Genomic DNA, 21,799 nt, shown 5'->3' on the forward strand with positions numbered 1-21,799 from the left:
GGAAGGGTTTAGGATGGAAAGAAGTGCTCCTTTTTGCCACAAAAGCCTGCTTCATCAGGAGAAAAAAATCAGAGAGGGAAAAAATTAGTTTTTCTCTCTCCTGTCACTCTGAACGATCTATGAAGAGTTTTTTAAGTTGTTAAAATTATCTTCTAAAACTTGGGTAAGGCAATACAGCTCATCTCAAGAAGAAGTGTAAGGAGTCAGCTTTCTGTTTTATTCTTGTTTACAGAAGTATTGTAAGGATGGGGTGCAGTAGAACTCCATCCTGTGAAAGGCAAAGGAATAAACAAAAGCATGGCAAAGTAAGTAAAACACAACAGGAAAGCCCAGATATTTAAACCCTCACCAAACTGAATCCCATGATTCAGGCTGAGGACATGTTGAAACAGTAGAAAAATGATGACTCTATTTTGATTCATACTTAAGGATTTAGTGGGTAGTTATTCCAAACTTCACCAAGTAGATCATTTCCAAACAAACAGGATCCAAGCACACTTTTCAGGGGCTGGTATCTATCTGATCCTACCACAAAGCATCTCCTTCATGCTTTGTAGCCCTCTCCCTTCAGTGCAGCTTTCCACACTGACAGGGATTTGTTTCATTTTACATTGCAGATAGCAGTTCTGTTTGCTGCACTTTATTTACAACAACATTGTTCCCCTTGTCCAGCAATTATTATTTTTGGCCCCCCTTTTTGAACAGATGTGATAAATAAAGCATTTCACACACAAGTGACATCAGTGCAGCTCCCAGAGAAAACACAACTCCAAATGAGGTGCAAAGCACTGTTGTCATGAAAGGTGGGTGATGCACAAGCAGAAGTACCTGCATTTTCTTACCTGTGGCAAAGTGAGGCTGGGACACAAGAGTTAACACTTCCTGCCCACAGAAAAGGTAAGAAAAAAGGACAAAACAGAGCTAGAACTCCCTACAGTGCAACACTATGCAACAACGTGACAAATTAGGAATATTTGGTACAATTCAAAAATAGAGGATAACAGGGTTACCCTGTCTGGGAGATGCACTCTGACTTCAGTGAGGTTGTTTCACTCATGATCAAGAAATTACTGGCTGTCTGCAAAGCTAGATTTTACCTACTTCAGAATAACCACCCTCATCACTTTGAACTGTGTGGGTATTTCTGTGACTTTCTAATTTATTTTTCATATATAAATAATGAATAAGAATATATGAGAATAGGAATATTAAATAAGCTGACTGTAATGCATTTTAAATAAACCCACTTCTTTTTTTAGCTCTAAATTAAATGCAAAGTAAGCACCTCTCAAATGCTTGTGGCTAAATTTACCACTGGGAACTTAATGGGTGTGCTGATGAAACATTTACATACACCTGTTTTGGTCATAAAGAGAAAAAATTTGCACATTCAATACATTCAGCTTTACATCCAGCCTCTCCTCTGCCATGACTGCTTGCTTAATAAGTACAAATGAAAGATTAAATGGGGAAAACCGGAAAGCTTCAAAGTCTGGACTTTAAAAAAAAACAAACATTTTCAGACCAGTTTAGGCCACCACATATGAGCTGAGATTTATAAAGTTCTGCCATTCACATTTCTATTCTGTTTCAATAAATGCTATTATAAAGTTTTCAGACTAGTAATAAAAAAGCTATTAATGTGTTTCCTCCACGCTAATCAATTCAATATGGGGATTGTGATGTTAACACTACTTTACATTACCGCCTTCATCATTCCTCATTCTTCCAATATATAAAATAAACAAAAGGGTTTTGGATTCCTTATAGATTCATTTTTATCTCAAAGTGAAAGCTGTGTGAGATTTGTGGCTTCAGACTCATAGCTGGCGATAAGCTTCTCCTTCCTTCCTCTTCTCAAACTAAATATATAAAGAGAGTTTAACAAAATTAATTGCAGCATTCACTGTTCATGAATTTCTATGCTTGTGTAATTCATTTCCTTGCAGATAGTGAAGCAAAAGGGGATTCTCTTGCTGCCAAGGTTACAGGATTCATGAGTCAAGCCTGCTCAGAACTAATGGGGAATAAGTAAAGAATCCCCCTCATCACTCCTTTCACTAGGGGTGAGTTTTTAATCGCTTTAAATAACTTGGGGCCATGGGACTGCATTCCTTAGGACAGAGGGACAGAACAAATGCAGCCAGGAAAATCCTGAGCAGCCATTTGTGCCACAATTTGTGTAATGTCTAGTAAGAAACATTACTCCCAGCTAGGGGACCAATCATATTAATATTCATCTCTAGCAAAGTGTAAAGCCCCTCATTCAATCCCTTCAATGCTACTCCAATCTTCAACCCAGGCACGATGCAGGAAAGGCAGAGCAGTCTGTGCTCCCTGAGAAAAGGCAGCAGCATAAAACCTTCCCTTTGTCCCCACCTAATCCCAGTGCCCAGAGCTGCTGGCTGCAGAGGTCAGAAGAGCAGGGGGACTCATCCCTCACCAGGACCTTTAAGGAAGCGTGGGTGGGTGAGGTGGAGCCACAGAGCACTGCAGGGTCAATCTGCTGCACAACAACCAGCTCAGCACACTTATGAGAAATAGCTTTATTTGCAGGAAAAGACCTCTACTGTCACCCTTCCTAAATCCCAAAGCCCTTCCTGTATGATCTGAGACAATCCAGGTCTGAGGAGGGACACTGGTCCATCCAGAAAGCAACGAGCATTTCCCGAGTTTTCCTGGATTTTTGACTTAGAGAGTGGAAGAACAATTTAATTTCCTACTTCATAAAATGCAATCCATCTTCCATTCCCCACTCACTTTCATAAAAACCTGCTGAGATAAAAGCCTTGTTTAATTTATTCTTCCATTTCACCTTGAAATGGATGACCAGTTAAGCCAGCAGTTCCTGATAAAACAAAGGAAGTGATCCAAACCTACACACTTAATAACATGAAGGCATTTTTACCCTCCATGTACAACCCTGTTCCAAGGGGAATATGAGAGGCTCAACACTGTGGTCACAGGACACAAAAAAGGGAATGTTAAGATTCATTCTTACCCAGAGAATTCTTCCCTTGTGAAGCAAGTTGCTGCAGTGGGCAGTGCCCTGAAGCACGTGCCACCACTGTGCTGCTGTTCAGGGTCACTGCACCTCAGAGATGACTTGCAGACATGAGAAAGGGATTCTGGGCACTCCACATCCCAGCATTTTCAGGAACTCTCAAAATTCAAGCCTCTCTGAATTACCTCCAAGCAGGTCAACACGGGAGAGACACCCAAATCACTCTCTTAAAAACACATTTTTATTATGTATGATGTACCTAAGCATCTGCCAAATAGAATTTTCCTTCAGCATTAATTTTTCTCTTTACCAGACTCCACCACCACTTCAAAGAGCACCTAGAAATTGCTTAAAAACAACCTCTGTAACAAGTGTCAAATGCTGGCTTTCTTGACTCCACTTAAATCTTTTAAATCAGAACAAAAGTTATCAGTGTGCAACCTAAAATTCCCACTAGGAAATTGTTTCAAGGACTGAAGGTGAAGTGGTGGGCAGGCCAGAACTGACATGGGGACCTCTCAGTGTCCTCTTCTCTGGGAAGGTTAGAGCAACCAGGACATTGCAAGCTTTCAGAGATCAGAAACTTGTTCCTCTTAATTCACACTATTTAAATTGTGGATTCATGGTGTTAAGCTGAACAAGGCAAAGAGTCTTTGAGGAGAAAGAGAATAATTCTGTGACTGAAGAAACATAAATACTGCATCTCATCAGCTCTGTTTCTCAGTCCCTAAATGTGCCACTTTTCAAAAGTAAATCTATATAGAACAGGACTACTCAACAGTTCTCTGATAAATTAATCTCCACTAGAAGAGTTTATATGGAAAAATATTTAGAAAGAGTAATACTGGAATCCTTGAATTTAATGTGCTATTAAACAAAGAAAAAAAAAGATTAATGAGATGTATCAACTCTAAACATAAAAGCTGTGGAATAGATGAGGACTTACCAAGTGACCCTTCAGACTATACCACTGCATGCCATCCTGCTGAGGCCAGAAAAAAGCTCCACACACACTCTGTCATTTGAAATATGTTATTAAGCTGCACTGAATCTGCTTCATATAAAGACATGTGAAAAAGATTCCTATGTCCACCTCCAAACGTGGCTGTTGGCATCTACCTGATACACAGAACACAGCAGGGACCACTCATGGGCAAATCCACACCAGGACATAACACAAGTCACTTGAGAGTGTCACTCCAGTTCTCAGGGAAGAATACAGCTGCCCCAGGCACACAGCCAACAGGTTTACTCCAGCAGAACATTGCTCAAAACATGCCTGGAATGGGGAAAGGAATGCCTTTGGATCAGAAAAGTCTCTCATACCTATTTCTAGATCAAGCAGGGAGTAGAGTTGTGCATCTCAGATCTGATGCACAACCTCGTCCTCTGATCCAACCTCCTCAAAATGCTACACAGTAATGTTGACAGTTCTGAGGTGTCTAAGGAGTGTGCTAGGAGCTGCCCTGGATCAGGAGCAATGAACCTCAGGAATCCAGAATCCGACTCCTATGGAATTTGCATAGTCTCACTAACTATGAGAAAGTAAAAATCCAAATTCTCCATTTTACCACACATAGCACTACCTGATACTTAAAGATGAACATAAAAATCTAACCATAACCAGTCACAAAATCTAATAAACTAGCATGTGGAAAAAGGATATATGCAATCCTCAAAATTCCAGCATGATGTGGAATGAAGTCTCTCCCTGCTGCCCCCTTAGCAGTTTGATATCAAGCATATTCCAGGAATTCAAAGTATTTTTAAAAAGTAATTCCAAGTAATTGACAGTCAAAGCCTAATTGGAAAAGCAGTCATTTCAGTAAGCATCACTGAGGAAAAGCCTTAAGTCGCATGTTAAATTTTAATTCAAATATTCTCCTTTTGTCTAATCACTTCAAACTTATGGTATGTACCAGTGGGAGCATTTTGTTATTGGAAAGCTTTTGCCATTATATGTCTTCAACAAATTACCATAAAACCAAAGAAATGAAGTCAAATGGTTGGTAGATGTGCAGATTTCAGATACACTCAATTTCCATAATTTCTGTGAAAAGTGATGACTAGTTGCAGCAGATGCCCAAAATTAATACCCAGAATGAGACAAAAAGGCTGAAATGGGAGTGTTAACAGATAAATATTTCATCTGCTCCAGAATAGATAGTGCCCTGGCAGGCACCACACTTGGCATGTGTGGTGTTGTTTTGCCAGCACAATGCTGGAAAGTTCTGAACAAGAAATGCCAATATCATACACAAGAAGAGAGGACTGTCCCATGAGAGGGTGGGGAGTGCTTTAACATTGGAAGAGAGAAAATACTACTCTCATCTTCAACATGGGCAATCAAGAAGATCCAGGAGCTACAGGCTTGGAATTCTGACCTCCATCCCTGGGCAGGGGACAGAGCAACTGATCCTGGAAACCCTCTCCAAACTCCTGAAGGACAGGAAGACGAGTGGGAGCAGTCAAAATGGGTTTATGAAGGGGAAATCACGCTTAACTAATGTGACAGTTTTCCAAAATATTGCAAAATATTGAGAGGGGAGCAGTGGATGTTGTTTCCCTCGTCTTTATCCAGCTTTTGACATCTGTAGCTCTGCAGAGAAAGACCTTGGGGAATTTGTGGACATTAAGCTGACCACGAGCCAGAAATGCACTCTTGTAGCAAACAAGGGAACTGCGAGAGTTGTCTAACACTGCAAGTGGTTGCCCAGACAGATTGCTGAGATAGTCAAAACCCACCTGGACACAAGACTGGACAGCCTGCTCTCACTGTTCCTGCTTGAAGAGGGGCTTGGACTACCACATCTCAAGAAGTCCTTCCTAAACTAAATGATTGTGCAATTCCATACCCTGGCATGGAGGCTGCACAGCCATTGAGAACATGCATGGAAAAAACAAGTTGGTGCAGCAGAGATTAGGAAATCAACATCCAGAGGAATACATATTTCATTAATTCAATTTCTTTTGGAAATGTGTAATCTTTCTGTAGCAGAAATTCAACCAATTTCGTAGCAGACAACAGCATCCCACATATTCTGCATCACAAGATTAAGACATTATGTTTGAGAACAAAACTCCCTGATCATTGCAGCTTCCAGGCAGTGAGATCTCCTACAGCACTGGAATACATCATTCCACACACTCAAGTGAACATTATTTGGATCACTAACTTGGGAAGTGGGAAAGACATTTAAAAATACTAAAATTGAGGATAATAGCATCATGAGAGAAAACAGGCAGCTCCCAGTGACTTTGCTTAGGGCAGGATTTTACCATATACAAAGTGGTGACTTGTGCATTCATTCTGGCCTGACATGTGATACTGCACTGTGCAGAAAACTCCCGAAAGGCTTTAAATGGATATGGCAAAACTGTGATCTCCAGCAGCAGCCCCAGTGTCCTGGTCTTACTCATCTAATTACCTCTCACTGCAGCTCTCACATGCAAACTGACACCTCCATGAGCAGAGCTGAAAGAGAGAACACTTAGGGCAGGCAGTGGGAGAAGCAATCCTCACAGCTCTCAGTGATAAGTCAGTATGAAAGAGCTGCCCCTGCCATCTGTCCATAAATCAGTGTCAAAGCCAGCAGCAAGCAGGCTTCCAGCAGAACACCCAGCCCTGGGAAGCCACACCTGGCTGCTGAATGGTCACCTGCAGTGGTGGCAGCAGCAAAGGCACTCTGCTGACATTTACTTAAATATCAGTCCCACTTCAAGGTATGCAGGACATTCTCCCCATTTTCTTCACAGTCCTCAAAAAAAAAAATTTTTTTTTGTTTTTTTCTCTCCCAAGCTGACTGATCTTGAAAAAACCATTTCTTCTCTTTGTTTGCACAGATCCAGCTGCTTTTGTACCAACTACAATGCATTTCCTATTCACAGAGAAAAAAGTGGACCTGAAAGAAATCCACAGGACATTTCCTTGGGTGTGCTTGTTGCAAAGAGAGTAATGTTGATTCTATTCACAACTCTTAAATATCCGTAAAACCATTTTGATTAATGCAAATCTTGTTGCAACTCCTTTGGTCCTGAATGTTTAAAAGAAAAACTAGATGTCTTGTGTGATAAATCTGACAAACATCTGGTTCTTAATCAAAATCTGACATGCTTTGTGAATTTCTGCTTTCATTATATCTCTGGATAAAGACTTTTAGTAGTTCCTCAAATATCTTCAATGATCTTTTGTATCCTTTCCATTTTGCTTTATTTACATAATTTACCAATTTAACATGCAATTCAGTTTGCACTTCAATATGCCCTTTAAGGTGACCTCTGAAAAGGTTTCCTAAATGCTGAGGTTAGGACTTTGTCAACAGAGGCAACATCAGCACTGCTGGAGGAGATGACAAGTATTGTTCTGCTTTCCTGTGGTTCAGAGGCAAGGTGCAGATGGCAAAAACGTCTGGGAGAACAACATCACCCTTGGATTATGGCAGTTAAGTGCAAAATGGAGAAAGCAAGAAAGTAAAAACATATATTGTAGCATAATAATTCCATAAGCTACCAGAGAAATCAACTCATTAAGAAATTGTATCAAAGACAATTAGGAGCAGGGGAGTATTTGGGTTTTGACAAGAAGAGTGTCTCTGAAAATTCTCCTTTCTCAGGGATGCCTTCCCTGCAATTTAAAGGCATTGAAGAGGATACACAAAATGACTGCAGTACAATAAAGTGAATTAAGATTGTGCCATGGTTAAAACAATTCTTGCACAAGCTTCACTCATTGTTAATGCCAGGACACTGCAGCAGAATTGTTTTATATTAACATCATCCAAATTATCAGAGGCACTGTACATGTCAAGTAAGAAATCTGTGCACTCAGAAAACGTAAAATAAAGCTCTTACTCTGCTCCTGTCAAGACATATCCCTTTACACAAAATCTACTCTATCTTCCAGCTTAGTCACTTCCTACTGTCAAGTCAATCAGGGATTTTGTTGCACACAGATTCAGGGAGCACAAGACCCCAAATTATTAAAGATTATTAGTTCTTATTATAAACACTATTTCAGCAAGCAGTCATCAATGACCACTGATTGGTAATCACTATTGATTATGCTGGTTTTGTAAATCTGGGGAATATATTTCAAAAGGTATAATGGCTGGTGCCCAGAAAGTTGCTTAATCTCTTTCCTTATGCCTGAACTTCACAGCAAGAATTCAACCCACAAAATTATCAGTGGAAAAAGACTACACCACCTTGCATTGCAGTGATATTTCCAATGAGAAGCCTTGGAGGTATCAGGGAGTTTGGGTAATATGAAGTCCCTAAGCATGATTTGGCCTTGAAGTCAACACACTCCAGCCTTAAGAGAGCCCATAACTGGTAATGGTTTGAAGCTGCTGTTCAACAGCCTGTTCTCAGCCAGTTCACTGCCTACCACTGCTGAGTTAAATCAAAGGAAGGAGTTGAAGAACCCTCAGCTGCAAATTATGCCTAATAAAGTGGTCAACCTAGCTCATCATTCTGCAACTGCCACTGACAAATCCAAGACAAGGACTATATGCTATTGGTCTGCTTACAGTCTGATAACACAAAAAGTCATCTTCCCCTCTCTTTTTCTAATATGTGAAAAATGTTAAGCATTTAGTTTACTGTCATTTTCTAATGTTGCCTGATATACATTGTGACACATCAAAAATGTTCATAGAATGAATAAAAAATGTGCTGTCTGTTTCAATATACTACCTCAGTCATCCCTCAGCATTTGATGTTGCCTGTATTTAAACGCCCTAAAGCTGCCTTAATTATTTATTTTATCACCTTTCTAAACCATTCTTTTCTCCTTCTGCTATTCTTCCCTTTATCAAATAAAATTGTATAAAACCAGTGCCAGAAGAGAAGCAAGCTGGGGTCAGGCACCAGCTGATGTTGATGAGGTGTGTGTAACCCAGTGCTGCTCACTCCACCTCTGTCAGTACTCAACACTGGTGTGCACTCAGTTCCAGATCCACCCAGATGCTGAAATGTGACCACATCTGAGTAAAAATTGAGCAAAAACCTGTCTCGTGGAACAGTAAGGTTCTATTCCATTAATTCAGACATGAGAGCACTACACATTCCCCAAGACACACTGCACCCCTGGGATTTGGCCTTTAACCTCACTTCTCTCAGTCAGCAAAAGCAGAACTGAATTACTCACCTCTTGTAATGCCCTTTAAGGGATTGATGAAAAGCACATAAATGTGCAAAGTATTTAAAAACCACCACTACTGTATGCCAGGTTCTTCCTTGGGAGAAGCTGGTTGAAAACCTGCACCACTTATATTTTGTCTGCTGTGAAACCTGAAACTTGAGGTGTGGGAAACAGATCATTGTAAAAGTGCTCCACAACAAAGACATAACTCGACATGCTCCTGGGATCTTGAGTTTACCTGCAATTAAAGATTACAAACTAGCAAGAAGGAGGCCCATTTACATCTCTCCTGCTGTAGACTGACATATTACCAAATACTTATTAGGAAACCCTTAGATGGATTTAGGGATGTCAGGAAATAAACTATAGATCTGGCTGGCTTTAAGGCAGGCACAATAGCAGCAACAGCTGTGTCCGATTCATCCATACTGATAGGGGAATTAATATCCCTGTTAGCCAGGGTGGAGGTCAGGACTGGATTTCTCCTGAGAAAAAAGCACTATGCCTGTGCACTGGGACACTGAAAAATGCTGAACTTAGTATGAGCACAAATCCGTGCTGTCAAGGATGAGACACCCACCTTCATCTTCATTTCTGAACTCAGCCAAAGTAGGAAGACAGGAGGCATAAAGAGATGGCAGGCTGCTGCATTATCTGATCTTTATAAAGGGTATTTTTGTTAGGCATGGAGCTTAATTTAGGAGAGTTTGATTTTCCCTTCCCTGCACCTATTCCCCTGCTAACATTTTATTCAAGAAATCAATTAGGCCTTGATCAACCATTGATCGAGAGCTCCCAATGGGGAGCCCTAATGCATTTCATCTGCAGCTATTGTTTCTAAATACACCTATTTCTGAGCATGCACTTAATTCTTTTCATCAATACTGTGATATCCTTCAACAAGCCTGTTAATAACATTTTGGAAGTGCACTTTCAGTGAAGTCCTACTTAGACAAATGAATTAGTAAAACTACCGGGATTTCCTTTGGCGTGTTTGTTTTTTTCAGTTGCACGGGCAAATAGATTCCACGCCCCTCATCTCCTCCTGCCTAAAAAAGGTTAGAGTGATGTGTTCAAGATACTAAATGGAAAGCTGTTCAGAACAAGTGGAAAAAGCTAACCAATAATGCTTTAAAGCAAGCATTCATTATTTTTTACTAAATTCCTTATGGAATGAAAGATGTGATGCCTCTTTACACACCCCAGAATTCTTTGCTGTCATTAGCATTTTCCTAGCATTATTTCTTTTAAAGACCTGTAAGGTACAAATCAACTTTAACAAGACTTGAGCATATGATTAAATCAGTCACATGGGTTCAAGCATGCACTTAGGTTATGTGCTGAACAGGGAGAGATTTAAACCTATGCCTGACTGCTTTGCTGAAAAGAAGCCAAAGTAAATTGGCTATAATTAAATTCTTTTGATGAAATTTCTGCAACTCCCTATTGTGGGACACCAGTACTGAAATGCTAATAAACTAGTTAAAATTACCAAAAAAAAGCTTATTACCAAGTAAAATAAACCACAGAGACACTTCAGTCTTTTCTTACTTTATACCACCATTTATATAACATTATTTTGCATTAGAGAAATAAAATACTTGACCAGAGCTAAAACATCTGACTCAAAGAGCAATAATTGCAGTGCATCACCATCCAGGAGGCAATCTATAGATCCCTCCACATCTGCCTGCACTGCTACTGCTGTTGATCCTGAAAACAGCTTCTGGCTATGTCAGCACTCACTGCAAAACCCAAATTCCAGAACACTGCCAGAGAGCAGGTATATGCCCAGAACTGCTTGATTGGTGGACTTGATAATTTTAAAGGTCTTTTACAAACAAACCAAACGGAACTTTAACTGGAAAATAAAGCATTAACACACAGAATGCTCAGAAACCATTGCATACATATGCCAGGACTTGCAGATCCTCACAGAAATACCAGAGAGAATTCAAATTGCCCTTGTCCTCTAGAGAGCCTTCCCTGCATACTGACAAGTGCACACACTATCCACACAGATTCTGGTCTGAAATTATCTCAGCCCTGCACAGCAGCAGGGACAGCCCCGTTCACTGTGGCAAAGGAGGATACAGGCACCCAATAATTCTACCACCACTCAGAGTTGCAGCAGTGAGAAGGGGATGGTGTAGGCAAAGTCAAATGCTGATGGAGAAACACTGCTAGACAAGGGCCGTCTGACTGAACAGTGGTGCACTGACCATTCTGCCGGTTTTGCAGGATTTTCCACAGCCTGTTGCTTTCCAATAACTTAAGACCATCTCTAAACTGCATAGAGTTTGGGTGATCTTGTCTCTTCACTTTAGGCTCTGTTTGCCCACTTTCACCAATGTTAACATGCCCTGTGTGTGCATTTTGGACAGCCTGTGGGCTGTGCTGACTGGGAACATGAGGCACTTCATTACCCAAGGAGACATTTCTGCTGCACTGTCAAATGCAAACATGGAAAACTTTTAAGCTCTCTTGACAGAAGCCCAATGAGAACAAGTTTCTGCAGTAGACTTGTACTAAACTTTATATATGAATAATTCCATCAGGTTTTTGTGAATCCCTCCCTCACACCAGTGAGCAGCTCAGCAGGATCTGATAATTTCTGTGAGCAACTGCACATGAGTGCAGCAAGTGGAAGAGATTCTGCTTTTCCATTTTCTAAAGTCAAATGTGTAAGAGGTTGTGAGGGCTGAGCTATACTTGAAATCATATCCATTGAATTCCAACCTGCTGTCTTTGTATGGGATGAGGCAAAATATCAATCAGAAATTTAAAAAAAATTCAGTTTCTTTTTAGAAACAAAGCAAGAAATGCATCAATCTGAAGAATATGTTTTTTATAAGATAGCAGCAAAAGCTATATTGGAGCAGCATGGAAAACAAGAACATTTTCACACATTTCATGAAAAACAGAAGTTGCCATTATTTTTCAATCCTCTGTGGGCTATTCTGTGGGCCATTTTCAACACAGCTAAGCAGGCATGGAATTTAGGCTGTAATTTTCACAGGGACCCAAGTGAGTTAATGGCCTAATCTTTATTGAAATTTCTCATCTTAACTTCAAGCAGCCAATAGCAGTAACTGCTCCCATAATCAAATATCATAATCAGTGATTCTTCAGTGCTTGTGTTCTTTCCTGATGTATGTTACTTATGTTGCATGTTATGTTGGACATTTAAAAATAAGAAAAACAAAACAAAACAAAAACTCAACAACTTAAACCTTCCCCCCTCCCCCACCAAACACAATGCACACAAAATCCAGCCCCACATTATGGTGGTTTGGTTATGTTCTTTCATTTGTGGGTATTACACAGCTCTGCCTGTAAATCATGTAAAATGCAGAGGTCTACTGAAAAAACCCACCCATTACAGCTGCAAAAAAGTAAATATAGGTTTTTCTTTTTCTATGCTTCCAGGAGAACCATCACAGTAAAAAGAAATACAGACACTAAAACCAGGAGGATTATACAAGTTAAAACTAGTACAAGACTGTGCATTTTATTAGTATAATTTACATTCTAGCAGGATCCAATCTAGTGTTGAGAAATATGAGTATCCAACCTCTGACAGGATAGGGCTCTGCTGCTTTCCCCTTATCACAATAAAATTAAGGTTAGCCCTCTCAGTACTCTGTGGATCTCTTATAAATACACATAGAGCCTCACATAGAAATGTCAAACTGTATAAAAATGCCAAATGCCGCTCTCCATTGATGGAATCAAAATAAAATATAATAAAGAGAATATTCTGCCTATAGATAGGTAGCCATGCATATAACCATCCACATGACTCCAGAAATGTCACTGGAGCTTGAACTGCTTCAAATGGGGGCATAAATGTAGCCTGAAAAAATACTGCACTCAGTAATGACACCAACCTGCCTTAGTTCTCATAATCACACCAACTCCATTCAGTACCAGTCTCTTGGGCTGGTACTTCTGACCTCAAAAAATTAAAAGCCAACTTTAGGAACTTGCATATGAATGTGTGCAAATGCCAACAGGAGTTTCCAGGTGCCTCAGGTGCTCACACCGAGCTGAAGACAGCCTATGAAACAGTCCCTCTGATGCTTTGGGAACAGCCAGGACAAAACAAAAGGGCTATAGGTTTTTCCTGACAACCATCCTATAGGAATGCATTCCATCACAGCCCATATTCACTTCTGCAGAAGTCATGAGATTGATATTTTGCAACACAACTAGTCAGGACAGTTGGAGGAATATTGAACAAGGTGTGAGCTCAGGCCCTGCCAAGGAAATTCACAGTGCAGTTACAAGAGACAAGGCATTACCCCTTTTCCTTCCTACACTGTGGATTCCTGAGCTTTCTCCAAGTTCCCCTCTTTTCACAATATCACACTGGATAGCCAGCTCAGAGAAAGAGTTTTCAACTTCAGGGCAGCATCTATCTCATTAAATCAAGACAAACCTTTATCCATCAAGAAAAGATGACATCCTAGGCCATAAGATCAAATTGGCTGTTTAAAAGCTCAGAGAAGACTGAGTCACCAGAATGAGAGGATGAGGCAATTTTTGGGCTTCTCCCAGGCTGACAAATGAGAACAGTTGAGAACAGGTCAGTTGAGGCTGTTGTGAGTCCTAGTTCACCTCCACAGCTGCACACCCTTCCACAGCAAGCGAATAAAACCCCTGTGCCAAAAAACTACCTGTGAATGGCTGTAAAGAACTTTTGCCATGATTCTTTTTAGTAACTAACAAAGCACTAAAGCAACAGCCCCAGCAAGGGATACAGAGAGAGTGCTTCACTGCCCAGGAGCCCACACACAGCGTCCACACATACATGGATGCACACCCTCCCTGTGGCTGGTATTGCCCAAAGTGATCATCAGCAGAGCCCTTCTCTCCTGCACACAAAACTAACCCTACTTTCTTCTGATGGACAAGTGTCAGTGTAGAATATTCCTTCACTGATTTTCCCAGCATTTACATGAATTGAACTACTGTGGTGGACTTGTCTGGATTCACTGTTTCCCATACACGTGGCAATATTGTTTTTCACATCAGGAAAGCCAGCACAAAAACTCTAAACATGCTGTATGAAAATATTAGTTTTAGACTGCTGGTGGTTTATTTATTCTGCAGTAGGCAGGACTGCAAGTGTAACACAAACTATTGATTTCCTCAGTATAAGATTTAAAGTCATACAGGAACATTGAGAGCCTCAAATTTGATCATCTGCAATACCCAGACTACAGCAATTTGTTAACTCAGTAAAACTGCACTTGAACTGGAGCCCATATTTTAGACTCTGTTTTGATCTTACAGACAACTGCAGGCCACTACCTCCTGCAGTATGTGAGTCAGAGGAAAGTTAATTTCCTGATCTCTTTATTAACAATCAATAAAACCCACTGCAAACCAAGAGGCTGAAGGAGGGAGGGAATCCTTTTGATACTTTTTCACTGTTTTAACCTCTGAAGGGTGAGAACAAACTTACTCTGTGACACACCTGACTGCTTTATGAATAAAAATACTTCATTGGTTTCTTTTCTGTCCTTCATACCCACACATTTACTGATCTATCAGCCTCAACACCAGCCAACAACAGGACTTCTACCAGATAATGACTTGGAATATAAGAAATATTTATTTTATTAATCTAATCAGAAACATTTCCATTTATTTCTTCTGTGTTCAGGACAGATCTTTATTTTAGATCTGTCATTATTTCAGAAACTATTATAATTATTCTTTGTAAAATCTCCTAAGCAGAGGATCTCTTTCATTTCCCAAACCGAATCTAGATTGTCTCCATAATCCCTTTTCATGACAGCTCTCTTCCACCTTTCTCGCACATCTAATAATTTCTGTAACCAAAACTCAACATTATATTCACAGTGAGGCAAGTCTGTTATACAATGATATGATAATATTTTCTAAGTGATTTTCTTTCTAAACATAACCAAGTGTTGTGTTTGGGTTTTGGAGGCCCATTGCATATTAAGTAGATGCCTTTACTCCTGTATGATTTCTGCCAAGAGCTGACAAGTAATTCAGAATCCAATAATGCATACAAGTAATTTTAAATTGTCCCTTCTACTATAATTACCTGGCAAGTTAATTCCATGTTCCAGCTACAGAATGCTATAGAACCTAATTCCTTGAAGTCCTTCAGAAGTGCCTCTGACAATCAGTCACTGGTATGACTAATATATAATCACTTGTATCACTAATATACTACTAATTATATTCATAATTTATGCATTAATGAACACAGTGTTGTTTTCGGTGTTGTTTTTTTTGCTATTGTCTTTCCATTCCTAAAGAAAGTGTTTACCACTCATGTACCTGATGAATGTTAATTCATGGTAAAATTTTGTCACCTTCCCTATGATTATAAAGTCTTCAATTGTAAGGGACTTTTGATTTTGATTGAATAAGTAGGTAGCACACAATTATGCCCTTGTTTTGGATTTATTCATGTAAGATTTTTTAAAAGAAAAGGGTAAAGAAAATTTAAATAGGCAATATTGCCTGTACAACTGAAGGAACAATTGTAAAACATAAGGAAAATGTGAAAGCACAAACAAAAGCTGTGTTTATTGAACTTTTATGCATTTACCCTGGCTTTCCACAAAGCTCTAAGTACACATGTGCTGCAAGGAGCAGTGTGGAAAGATAATGAATTTTATACCTTTGCCTGTGCTGAGGACACTTCCTTTTCAACAGTATCAATGTGGCTCTTAAACCATAAACATATTTTAAAAAATCAAACTCGCTCTGATGGGTATCTCTTCCTACATGCTCCTAGTAAAGTTTGTTGGCTTCTTTGCTTTTTTTGTGGGCATTTTTGTGTGGTTTTCTGTTCCCTTTTCTTTTGTTAATGACAGATGCACTTGGCAGTATCTGTGACCTTGAGTTGTACACTTGAGCAAGCAAGACAGCCCAGTCCTGCCAGGCTGCTTATGCATTCTGAGAGAGCTCCTTCTGAGAGGAGTGTCTCAAGGAAGACAGAAGCATGATGTGCATACCAAGCCAAGAGCTTCATGATTTATTTATAGGGAAAAGGGGCATATAAATTTGCTGAAGGGGAAAGAAAAATGAAGAATTTGACTTACCTTGTCGGTGTAGACGAAGAACAGAATCACAACAGTGAGCTCCAACAGAAATATAATTAACAGCATGATAAAAAACTGTCAAGAGAAGAAAGGACAGGGGATAAAACAAAAGCAAAAGCCATCAACATCTATTTCAGCTTTTTCTGGATGCACAGCAAGTACATTCAGCAGATCATGCAGAATGGGGAGTGGGAGTCATACAGGTAGCAGGATACAAAGCTGCTGCAACTGAAAAAGCAGATAACACCGCAGTGTCTGGGCATAGGCATGGCTCATTTATAGCACTTATAGTAGAACAGCCTAAACCCCCACCAAGAGCAAGCCAGTTCTCTCTTTGACAGCAAACCTCGAGGAGTCTTCCCATGCTAGGTTTTCTTTATTTTTTTCCCCACTAGATACTAATGATGATAGCCAATGCTATCAATGAAATCCACAGCTCAAATTCCCACCCAAGAGAAGGTAGCCTGGGCCATAAATCATTAAGTCACAGCTCCTTTCAAGGGTAATTGTGGGATAAAAGGGGAAGTGAAAGGTGTACCAAGTTAGCTTTATGAGCAGTTTCAGGGAGATATACAAATCACCCATGAGTTTCAGGTGAAAGGGGCTGATTTCTACTGAAGACATCAAAGCAAAGTTGGGCCACCTCTCTTTCTGCTCATAAGCCATAGAACTGCCTAAAATCCAGGAGTCAAAAGCTTGAAAGACTGGTTAAAAACCTTTTAACTCAGGGATTTCAGGTAGGTTCTCTAAAGCCCTCAGCTCTTTTTTGATTGACTTCAGTGAGAGGAACTACTGGCAATGCCAAACACCTCTGGGAAACCACATCCTCTGCATTTTGTTCCCACACTGGATGGATCTGCAGCAGCATCAACACAGCACTTGCACATTTTAGAGTGAGCACTATCAGAGCATTAAAAGAAACTGAGTTTCGCATAGACAGGTAAAGGAGAGAGCAATTTTGGAAACTTTTTAGGCTGAGGCAAAGGTCCAGCTCCCCATAACACAAAATTCACACACTTAGCAACCTGTAAGGGTGGAATTCTAATACTGAGCAACACTGACTTAATTGGAATCCCATCCCCAAGAGAAAAACGCAATTACTGTCTCTTCAACCACAAGGCTGCAAACCTATAAAAGTTTAATAGCTACTAAGCCTTTATCAGAATTTCTGTACTGCCTGGTAAGCCAAAACCAAACCTTTGAACCCATGGATTTATGTGACTGAATGGAGGGCAAAAAGTCACAAAGGGGAAAATACTTTTCTTCCCTGGTACAATTACCGTGTCTACAGAAGTCATTGCATTTTGCCCCATGAATCTTAAATTATTTATTTTCAGATTCTCATCACCAGTATTTTCACACCTGCCTGACCCTAATACTGGATCCTATTACTGCCCAGTTTTGAATCACAGACCTCATTTATGCCCATGATCCAAGCTGATTTCCATATCATTACCATCCAACACTGACCTTCTGTATGGCTTTGCACACCTGTCTTGGTGCAGCTTGCTTATTTTTTACAATTTTAGCCTGCTGCATAGCATTATATGAAACAGGACAAAGCATATCCCTCTTTGCAAAGATGCACAGACACTTTGCTCTATTTGGCTGTAGAGTACTTTTTTGCTCATCCATAAAAGCATCACTTATCCAAAATGCGCATGCGAACACCATTTTCTCCCTGTAAAATTCCCTGGCATAGACAGGATTGCATGAGACAATTTCTAGAACAAAGGAGAAAGACTGTTTGTTACCCATTATATACAGTGATCAGCATTTCCTACCACAGGACCTCAGTTTCATCAGCTTATCATTTTGCCAAATCTTAATTGTCTGTGCTGATATGTTCTGTGCTTGTTTCTGTCGAAAGGATAAAAGCTTTTGGAAGAATGTCAAAAATAGCACTCCAATTACATCTAAGAACGAAGCAGAGCAAAGTATCCTGTTCTTCCCTGGTTAAATTTCTGGTGCTTTAATTTGAAATCCTCTCATACTGCAGTGCTTAGAGCACGGGCCTGACACAGTGCAGTTCAATTTCAGGCACAGAAATTTCAGCCTTTTGTCTTACCCAGCCACGAGTGGATGTTGTAGGAAGGTTATTTGCTTTCAAGAGTCTGCATTTCACACATCACAGAGATGAGAGGGCTCAGCAGCTAAAGCCTGGAAATCGTACACCCACATGTTCACACACGACCAGACAAGCCACAAACCATTCCACAGATCTTTTCTGCTCCTCTGGTGCCTTTCTACCATCTCCCCAAAGCCAATAACCTCCAGCCCCACTTCACAGGACATGATCTGGAACAGGGGACATGTCCAGGAACTGGAATAAAACTTAGGGATCTGTTTTTCCTGTTCTCTCAAGAAAGTATTTCCTCCCTACTCTGCATGCAGCATCATGGAGAGAGTACAGATGAAGCCAGGGAGTGACTGCAGGACAAAGGCTACCCCAAGTAAGTACACTTTTAACAGCAGATGGGGAATGGTTTGGCTTAGGATATGATCTGGCTACAAGTTTTAGAAAAACTGGACCTACAAGCAGCAGACAATCCAGGTAGGAGACACTTGTGTACATAGATACCCAGGAGGAATGAGGTCTTTGAGAGGATGGTGGCCTGGGGAGGACTCCAGGCTAGGGCCATGGAAAAAAAAGAGCAAGAAATAGAGTGGCCATAAAAGAAAAACATCCTGCACTGATCCCCATGACTGAGTACAATGTGCAGGGAATGAACTGGAGACTGGCAAAGAGGGAGGAGAGGTGTCTGGAGGGAAGCTTCTCAAGAAGAGGTGTTTTCTCAAGTATGTCATTATTTCTTAATACTAGGAACAGTAATTAAAATTTCATCTTAATTGGTAACAATGCAGTGAAATTTCACATCTCAAGAGTATTTCCCCTTACAACACCAACTCTGCTAAAAGCTACCAACTTCAGACTGGAGCAGAGAGCTGCTCTTGCCAGCTGTGCCACTGTGTCTAGTGAAGGAGGCTAGACCTTCTGACAAGACCCTGACACTGCTCCTGCCTTCCTCAGGTCATACTAGAGAAATAGGCAGGACACTGATGCCCAAAAAGATGTTAAAATTGTGGAGTCAAGCACTCAAAATTTAGGGAATATCAAAATAAAAATCCTCTCAGTGATGGTTATGTATCATGCCTAAGTCTTTCCCTACACAGACTGAGAGGGCCCTCCAAGCTGGGAATTTGGTTTCATGCACTGCAAATCTTGGAAACCATACAGTGAACCAAAACTAATGTACATTGTTCAGAAAATGAAAACATAGGAAAGGATTATCCTTTATCTCTATAGAAAAATGTTTTGGTTTTATACAAAAGTATAGAGTACCTAATTCTATCTTTTTAAACATTTGGAAGCACTGACAGAGCCCACATGGCTATATCACAGATAACTAAGAGGTATTAGGAATCCCCACATGTGCAGACAGTAGAGACCTGTGCTGAATCTTTCATTACAAATGTTAATTAAGTGAGATCAACCTCAACCCGGAGGCTTCACACTCATCACCTGGTAAAAGCTCCAAGCACTTGCATGTCAGCTCATCTGTCATTCCCCTTCTACAGAAGAGCTGTACCTGAACCCAAACCAACACCTTGGAAAGCAGCAGGCAAGGCTTCAGCCTGTGTTGGCTGCAAAGCAAGTCCTGCACACTGCAGCACATCCTGCTACTCACCAGTGTGAAGTGCAGGCATGGACACATGCACAGCCTCCTCCTCTAGCCCACAGCACCTTCCAACAGGTCATTTTCACTTCCATCCTCAGTATAACCCAAAGGGAATGATGCCCAGTCTGAGGCCAGACCCAGCTTGGCATATACCATTCAAGTTTAGAAGGAAGAAAGATGAACTCAGTGAAGATTCACAGTACCTAAATGCCCACCACACCTGCTGGAAACTCTCACAGTTGCTTTTCAATGGAGTTCTCTCACTGTGGTGATAAATACTGAGAAGAATAAAACTGAGTTTTGTTTGGTTCACTGGGGCTGTAGGCTATTGGTATAATAAAGATTTATGCGTGGAGAAACAACAATCCCAAAGCAAAGCATTCATGTGAAACTCCATAAAAAAAGATTAATCTGACCTTGTACAGAGAAATGTTTTACCATACTACTTGTCAAATAGTGGGATGCAACCCAGCAGAGGTTCAGTGGAGAGCTCCCTGCAGCTCAGCTTTTCATAAATTACACCTGAAATAACCCCACAGAAGCTTTGATGAGGAGGGAGGTAAGGTAACACCCTCCTGTCTACCACTGCTGATTTCCAACCCCTAAGAAAACTAAGGCCAGTTTCTCAGCAGCTACCTTTATATTCTACAAAGCCTTTGACTTTCCCACGGATTCTCACTAAAGGTGTATGGAAAAGTAAGTGTGCAACTGCTACCAAACCTACACCATGGATAAGTATCCCCCTCTTGCTGTCACAGAGAAAAGTCTGCTAGAGGAGAGGAGGTCCCAGCTTTCAATTCCATTCCCACTGGATCTGTACCAGGCTTTTGACTCACTTCCAGTTTTGTTCATTCAGGCTGTTGATACCAATTGGAGAATCAAGAACTGTACCCTGTGTACATCACTTAAAGCACATTTCCATTGCTGCTCACACAGGCAGAGAACAAGAAGTTAATTGTATTTCCCACCCAAACAAACAGGATTCCCTGGTTTCTCAGATGCTCCAGACACTTGTCCCTCAGCATGACTGACATCACACACTAATACACAGGATTGGGTCGCCTTCTTCCCCACTGCCTCTCCCTCCCAAATCTTCTCAATAGCAGGATCATGTTGCTCAAATTGCCCATCTCTCCATGTCAGGAGTAGCTGACCTTCTCTCAGTCTCCCAAAGGCAAAAGTGTCCCAACACAATGAAAACCAAGGTGTGATTGTCTTGTTAGCCTCCTAACACTTTGCTGTGAGACTAAATGTGACATAAATGATGGCAAACTCCAGACTGCTCTGTTTCGACTGCTTGCTGAAGTAATGTTTTTAGTTTGATGGGGGCTGTCTCAGAAGGGGACAGTAGGATCTCAGTGCGCCAGACCTGTTTGTCAACTTAGCTCATGACAGGAGACAGAAGCTTCTTGCAAAAAATTATTCAAATCCTCTTCAACAAACATGAAAGTAGTAAAAAGACCTGAGAGCCAGCTGTTTCTTTCAAACAGTGATACATTCCAAAACAATTTTAAAGTTCATGGCCTAGCAAATATATTGCTTACACCAAATTGAATACAAATTAGCATAACCTTCCTAAGAAACTGAACAAATTACTTCAACAGACAGCCTGTGTTGTTTTCCATCACATTTAAAGAACCTGAAAGGTGGACAGTTGGGCTTCTTTTCTGACAGACACTATGAAGTACAACACATGAGCAGGGTTCCTGGAAAACGTTCCAATAAAATAACTGCCCTCCACCTGCATCAGCTCCCAGGATGAAGAAACTGGAAAAATTACAGCCAGTCCTTCCTCTGTAACATTAACTGTGAGTTTGGTATGGTGGTGATATAAATGATACAAGCATTTTGCCTTTTAGTCAGGCTGGATTACCAAATCCAC

The 21,799-nt window shown here is 40.6% G+C and overlaps 1 protein-coding gene across 7 annotated transcripts in view; it reads right to left on the reverse strand.

The window, feature by feature from the left end:
- Positions 1–21,799, reverse strand: part of TSPAN4 (tetraspanin 4) — a 421,577-nt gene that overhangs the window by 33,788 nt on the left and 365,990 nt on the right. For all 7 annotated transcript variants that reach the window (XM_039728455.1, XM_039728451.1, XM_039728452.1 and 4 more), the window contains one exon: positions 16,238–16,312. In XM_039728455.1, the coding sequence (XP_039584389.1) occupies positions 16,238–16,312 (75 nt within the window). The remainder of the gene's footprint in view (positions 1–16,237; positions 16,313–21,799) is intronic.

The sequence above is a fragment of the Passer montanus genome, unplaced genomic scaffold (assembly GCF_014805655.1).
Source record: "Passer montanus isolate IOZ18808 unplaced genomic scaffold, ASM1480565v1 scaffold65, whole genome shotgun sequence".
Taxonomy (NCBI): domain Eukaryota; kingdom Metazoa; phylum Chordata; class Aves; order Passeriformes; family Passeridae; genus Passer; species Passer montanus.